At 38.3% G+C, this 6,906-nt stretch overlaps 1 protein-coding gene across 3 annotated transcripts; it reads right to left on the bottom strand.

The window, feature by feature from the left end:
* Window positions 1-1,303: 1,303 nt before the first annotated feature.
* Window positions 1,304-5,262, bottom strand: LOC138405427 (uncharacterized). Of its 3 annotated transcripts, XR_011239163.1 has the most exons (7): window positions 4,926-5,258; window positions 4,419-4,483; window positions 3,995-4,113; window positions 3,148-3,570; window positions 2,375-2,558; window positions 2,148-2,295; window positions 1,304-1,701 (listed from the first exon to the last, which is right to left on the bottom strand). XR_011239163.1 is itself a non-coding variant. In XM_069513853.1 (5 exons), exons 2-5 carry the CDS (start codon window positions 4,456-4,458, stop codon window positions 2,865-2,867), a joined length of 759 nt encoding a protein of 252 aa, XP_069369954.1. In that variant the 5' UTR covers window positions 4,459-4,483; window positions 4,926-5,262; the 3' UTR covers window positions 2,821-2,864. The 3 variants fall into 3 exon arrangements, 1 of the variants encoding a protein (XP_069369954.1); XR_011239164.1 differs by lacking the exons at window positions 3,995-4,113; window positions 4,419-4,483; window positions 4,926-5,258 and adding an exon at window positions 3,713-3,985; XM_069513853.1 differs by lacking the exons at window positions 1,304-1,701; window positions 2,148-2,295; window positions 2,375-2,558 and adding an exon at window positions 2,821-3,041 and having other exon boundaries at window positions 4,926-5,262.
* Window positions 5,263-6,906: the final 1,644 nt, after the last annotated feature.

The following is a 6,906-nucleotide window of genomic DNA, read 5'->3' as shown; positions in this document are numbered from 1 at the left end:
TGGTTTTTATTAATATTGAATATATCACATGTCCGAATTGGACTGAAATTAGCACTGCAATTTACAATATACATGTGATGTGTGAAGCAGTTAAGGTAAGTTTGTGAGATGTGTTCTACATACAGACAGACATAACTAAAACGTAATTAAATTTGTAGGTGGATGGATGATTTTCAGTGAAACTTATATCTGAACATTTTCAGATACAATGGTGGCATTTCATAGTTATACTGAAAGAGTGTTAGTATAATTATGATTTTAGATTGGAACACGCAGGTTATTGGGAAAGTGGCTTCACAAGAAACATTAGTCTCAACAAATATATAGCACAAACTATTTCAGAAAATTACATCAGAACTCATATTTTATTTTATGTACAGCAATACCATTTACATATTAAATAACACTTTCATAGAATGCTTTGATATAGCTTTCAATAAAACAAATAGGGAAAAAGAACTCCATCTTTTTTGTTTCTATTTTCATGTTTAAAAAGAGGAAGAAATATCCACCTTTCCAAAATGGGTCAATAAGGAGGAAATTATCTAGAAACATACAAGAGAGGTGACCGCACAATCGTAGCTTCTAAAGGAGGAAAACCAGAAGAAATCAAAAGAAAGGTGGATAGCATCTGTCAGGCCTGGACTAGAAGGAGGACTCAGATGCAGAGGTTTGACTGTTAATTCAAGCTTTATTGTGAACCCTCTTTGACCCCACTGATCAAATGAAGAATTATCCAAAATTAGGCAGTAAGATAATTCTTTCAATAATAAAGAACCGTCACTCCATGACGGAGGGAAAAACAAAACAAAACACTGCAAAAATGAATAGTCTTAATATAAGAAATAAATACTTGGTTTGAGCAGATACAGACTAAAATTAAGTGAAATAATCTGCCAGTGCAGTAAGATAATCACACTTGGTAAGATTTCTTGAAATAAGAAAAAATAAATACATATTAGGCAAGTGAGAAATATCTTAAAATAAGTAGTGAAACACTCATTCCAAGTACTGTATGCAAGTCAAATAATCTCCAAACTAGCTTTTCAATTCTTATTTCACCTTTTGTTTCTTACTCAAATTGAGTGAAAAAAACATAATTCCAGATCTGCTTAAGAAGCTGATTCTTCTTAATTCAAGAGTTATGATTAGCTTTTATCTTAAATCAATACATTTAAAATCATACACAGAGAATATTGTTAACAGCATTTATTTAAAGTGCTTGCAGAATTCCTGCAGATTCCTTACAATGTTTACTATCATTATAACATGTTTGCAAAATCAACCTCTGAAACTCAGAGGTTATAACCTCATTATCTTTGATAACAATGAAATATCTCAATCTCACTATATGAGACAGAACATGGTAGTCAAGGAAAAAACTATGCATGAGCAAAAATAGACAGCAAGCTTCCATTCTTTAAAACATCACCAAGACGATTATGAAGTTTACATGCTGGACAGACATTCATGCCAGGCAAAGAAATCATGAAAATAACTTGTGCCTCAGTCACTGTTTAAAGAGTGTGTGCCACTAAACACTTGGGACATTTTAGACAATTAATTCTTAACAAAATATGAACAAACTCACCTGAAGGACATGAAGCAATGCCTCACTGGCCTGTCCCATCTTCTTAGGTGGTGCAGACTGTGAGGGGAAGAGTGTGGGTAGTGCCCTGAACAAGGCAATGTTGGATTCCACTAGAACAGAATAAACACATTTTAGTTCAAAGTTAGCCAGCATCTATGAGTTTTTGGTTGTTTGTTGTAACCTTTATTTATTCAGGGTAAGTTTACTGAGAGTGAGGCTCTCTTTTGCAGGAATGCCCTGAGCACATTCACACAGTTACACACTCACACCTGGAAGCTGCCCAGTACAACCACAGTCTTCACTGCCAGCCACTGAGCAGTTGCTCAGGTGGTAATGAGGGAGGGACAAGTGCTGTTTTTTCACTTTCCCCACCCAGATTGATCCTAACCTTTAGGCCACCACTGCCCCATGGTTATGGTGAGGTAATAGAAAATGCTTTGCAATGAACAACACTGTCATTCTTTTATCATTTAATCAGCATTATGCATTGACAAGAGTTCTATTAATTGTGTCTGTTGAAACAGCTACATGTATTAAAGACAGCAAAATGACTTACCTGCACCCAGGCTCATGGGTGGCTTCAACACTTTCCTCCAAACACCATAAAACTGCACCATGGAGCAGAAGTCGGCCCATCTCTTCTTTACTTCATTTATGAACTTGCTGTTGTCCTTAGCCAGAATCCGCCGCAGCTCATCCATCACCTGCAATGCAAATAAGTGTTAAAATCTGCAACAATGCTAGCTTTGTGGAGAAGCCAAAAACAACAAGTGCATCACTTACATGATGACACTCTTTGCTGGTCTGTCCTCTTCTTTCAGAATGCCACTGTCAATGAAGGCTCTTCTTAATTGAAACTCAAGGTCAAGGATCTGGCAGACAGCCTCTTGGTTGGGTTTTGGTTTCTTGTACATCTCCTGCAGAGTCTTGTAATACCTGGCCTGTGCTGCCAGACTATCTTTGTCCGCTAAAAGGAAATACAAATCAGCAACAGGTATTGGACATGTCATCTGAGTGATACGACAGGTTTAAGCCAGCAAACATAACATTTTGATTGTTGTACTTTAATTTTTACACAATGGAATCAAATAAGTGAAAATACTGTCACATCACAATACATCAAAGCCTAATCATAACTTCAATGTAAAGTTTAAATACCTGTAATATATCATTATATACAAAACTATGATAGTATTACCTCGCCTTCGTGTCCATCATTATTGCCAAAATTACACATTTTCACTCACCTGAACTGTCGTCTTCAGAACTGCCCCTAGGTGGCAAAAGAATTGTTGATCCACCACTTGAGTCTGCATCCTAATCTTCTCCCTGGAGAGAAGTCAATGTGACGTCTTTTGGTTAAATTGCTTCTCTCTGGTCTGGGCCCCTTCCTCTTCTGTGGGGACTTCACATTCAGAATTCTCTTCTGAAGATAACTGTACATGCTCATCTGTGGTGAAAAAAGCCACTTATTGAAAAAATATTTTGAATATCACATAACTTTAAAAAAAATAACTTTTCAAGAAGATAATATGGCTAAAATTGTCATCACTTACATGTTTGATGGGTTCATCTTTATCCTGTAGCATGGGATAATACTCCACTAGTCTCTTAGCCATTGCGGTGACCTCATGCTCTGAAGGGTACCGGAGCTCCTCTCCTTGGTGACTTGCTCTCAAGATTGAAATCATGCTGGTAACAGTGTTCCTCACCAGCCTGCATCTCAGCTCTTTGGACATGGCAGATTCCCCCTCTCTACCAGTGCAGGCCATCTCAAAATGGTGCTTACGAGCTGGTTCCAACTCAGTGTCTGTGTAGATCACATATTCTGGAGGACTAGGAAGCTGTAGGGTTTTCTTTGGGGTTTTCTTCAACACAGGAGTGGATGTGTGGGGGGATACTGGAGGTGATCCTTGAAGTGATGACACAGTTCCTGTTTCACCTGGGCCAGCTTTGTCTGGTAAAGTGGCATTCTCATCCTCAGAAAAAAAATCAAAACACAATTATTACAAGGTAAATGACACAATTAGAAACAACATGTTACGGTTTAGGTAACTGGACCCTGATGCAGACAGACACAAAAACTAGTGCAGTAAAACAAAAACTAGTTTATTAACTCACGGAGGCACCACAGGAACACAGGGCATGGACACAGACGAACCAACAAAGGACAAAACCGGGAAAACGCTGAGGTCAAATACATGAGGAAACGAGACAGAGGTGGGGCAATCGCATACACGTGAGACACACAAGGTACTCACAGAGGAGGGACAAGACATGGAACTTCAAAATAAAACAGGACATGGACAAGGAATTGGAGACAAACCATGGCACAACATGTGTTGTGCTAGGTTTTTTTTTTTTAGAAACAAAACAAAACAAAACAAGTAGGCAAACACTGACCTCTTGGCTAATAAGAGTCCACAGTTGTTTCCTCCTGAGAAAGTTCTCTGGCCCAGGAAAAAGGTCTCTTAAATCATCCCGACTGAGGGTGTGGAGTAAGGCCTCATCTATGTTGGCAGCTGTAAACAAAGTCAAATCATTAACAAACCTTTTAGAATTAAAAACCATATACCATTTATTACCTATACATTTAGCACTACTCAACTTGACAAGGTAAATAAAGTCCAATTGCAGTGTAAGTGTTATTCCATCTATTATCTAAGAATAAATCTAAATAAAAAAATAGTCACTTGGAGTTTTGAGATAGCAAAATAGCTGAAATACATTTTGTTTCTGAGATCAGTATCATCATTCATAATCAATAATTCAGTTAAATGGTAATACACATCAATATTATGTAGCATGCAGCAACACCTAAACATACCATTTAGAACTGAAACAGTAACATCATCCAATTCCTCCATGATGTTAAGGCCCTTTTAGTTGCTCCTGGAAGGCACGAAAAAACATCACAAGTCATGGACAGGTAAAGTTGGATCACTCTAGATCAGTTTTTCAGTCTTTCAGCCGTCAAAAGTGACACAGAATCTGACACCTGGATGAGCTGCAAGGGTGACTGCGCAAAGGCTAAATTCAATATCAGGAAATGACAAACAATAAGGCAAACAGTAACTTAAATCTCATTATTCAACCATTTACCACCATAGAGCTACTCCAGCTTAGCTAGCCTTGGCTATGATGAGGATATATTTTAAAATATACTTTCTCATATACTCTTTGTTCACCGATTCAAAACGATTACAGTGTTTCCCCTACCCGCCCCCCTTGAAAAACGGGAGAATCTCGGAGCCAACTATTTACATTTTACATCTTTCATTCAAATAAGCTAACGTAGCTGCCACAGATGTTTATTTTCATCTATGAGACCTACATTTATCTTACAACACGAAGCTATCCAGCCCACGTGTACCCCCAACAAGCTGCAGGTGAATCAATCGGCTCGTGTTCTTCTACCGGTAAGACGGCGAAGTTTTGACCGCAGATCACCTCAGCAGACCGGCTGGGCTGCTCCGCCGCTCCGCTGCAGGTGCGGCCGGTCTGGACTTCGTCGGAGCAAATGTGCAAACAAGCGTTATTTGGATAAACTGGCGGCACAACGAGGAACTGAACGGAGACTTTCTCACACGAAGAAGCTTTAAAACTTGATGTTACCGGCGCTATAGTCATTGAAAACAGAGTTACGGCGGTTTGAAGTGAGCTATAACGTTAGCGAGGGGAGGTTCACTTCCTGTTTACAAAATAAAAGCGCAAATTCTACCCTCATGGTTTTCTTCATAATAAAAGACAACGGGTGTTTTATTTGTTTCACAGACTGCGGTGACCTGGTCGCTTCATGTGTATTAGCTCCATTCCCCGCGAGTCACTGTTGCTTTTAATATATCCACATTCATAGAGCACATGATAAAAATAAAAATATCGCGAAGAATGTATCAACAACGTTTTCAATTAGTCGCAGGAGAGAAGCACAAGAAAACACTTCTAACCATGTTGTAGCACCCAACCTGCAAGGTCCTCTAACATTAGCTAAGTTAGCTAGCTGGATTTCAGATTGAGGAGACCGATTTATTCATTGATACGGCCGCAGTTTTCGCGATGAGTGGAGTAAATGTGAAGAGTAAAACTGTAACGTTATTGTAAAATGTATAACTTGATAATTTTTAATATAAAGTTGTTTTCTCCTTAGCAGCAGAATCCAGTCCAGATAGCCTGTAGTTCTCCCAACCGTCACAGGGCAGACGTGACCACATGAGGGTACTGAGGGGGAGGGGGGTCAGTCTGTTTAAAACGTGTAAAAAACTGATAATAATGACATACAAACATACATAATTGGCAAATCCTAGAACTATAAATGATATTTTAATTTCTAGGCCGGTTGTTGATCCCTGTATAATCACCCCACCTATCTCGGGTTGGAAGTGAACATTTTGACATCCCAGTTTTTTCTGACTGTGCCACTGCAACACGGGGAATGCAAAGGACCAACAGTGAAGTCAACACAACTGTCATTGCAAATGAAATGTTGGATGCAGAGCCTACATGTCATCAGGTTCCACACCCTGATAATCAGGTAAGGTCTAATATTGTCAATTTTGTATGACAATATTATTCAACATTTGATGTGAACCAGTCTTATATGTACATAGTATATTATTAACACAACATAAATTTACAGGAAGGAGCTAGTGCATCAAGTGCAAATATTAGACGTGCAGCTGCATTTGCCATCAATGTGAGGGAGAGATGTCACCTGTCTCAGGTATTGCACATAACCCAGTGTTAATATTATCATCATTATTATAATGTTAACATCATGGTAACATGTTTATCCTTTAATAATATTAAAAGTGCTGTAGGAAAATTGATTTTATAAAGCAAGTATTAAAAATGCTCTATATTCTTAAATTATTCACTATAGAGTGTTTGGTGACTCCGGAAAAAGTGTAAGAACCCTGAGAGGGTGTAACCAGACATTTCTAGATCTGGATAATCTCATATTCCCACTGTCAGAGTAACAACAGCCTCAAATTTATCCTCAATTTCAATATTTTTCAAAACTTAACGTTAGCTTTAATTGTTGTAATGCTGGTGCTATTAGGATTCAATTAGTATTAGTGTTAGCATCTTTCAGTAACTACAAGCAACAGGAGGGACATGTTTTGATGTAATTTTGAATATGCAAATGCTCCACATATTTAAGGACAGTGACCATTTTGGTATGATCAATGTTCAAATGAGTCTTAAGAATAGTTATGCTAGTTGTATTGGACAAACATCATGTATCTTACACTTCATTCTTGACTGTGTTTCAGAGGAGCGTCAACAACATTGTTTTCTGAAGTCCAGCAGTATCA

Source organism: Paralichthys olivaceus, chromosome 2 (genome assembly GCF_024713975.1).
Source record: "Paralichthys olivaceus isolate ysfri-2021 chromosome 2, ASM2471397v2, whole genome shotgun sequence".
Taxonomy (NCBI): domain Eukaryota; kingdom Metazoa; phylum Chordata; class Actinopteri; order Pleuronectiformes; family Paralichthyidae; genus Paralichthys; species Paralichthys olivaceus.
Note: the sequence above shows the minus strand (reverse complement) of the source record. Positions and strands in the feature narration are given on the sequence as shown.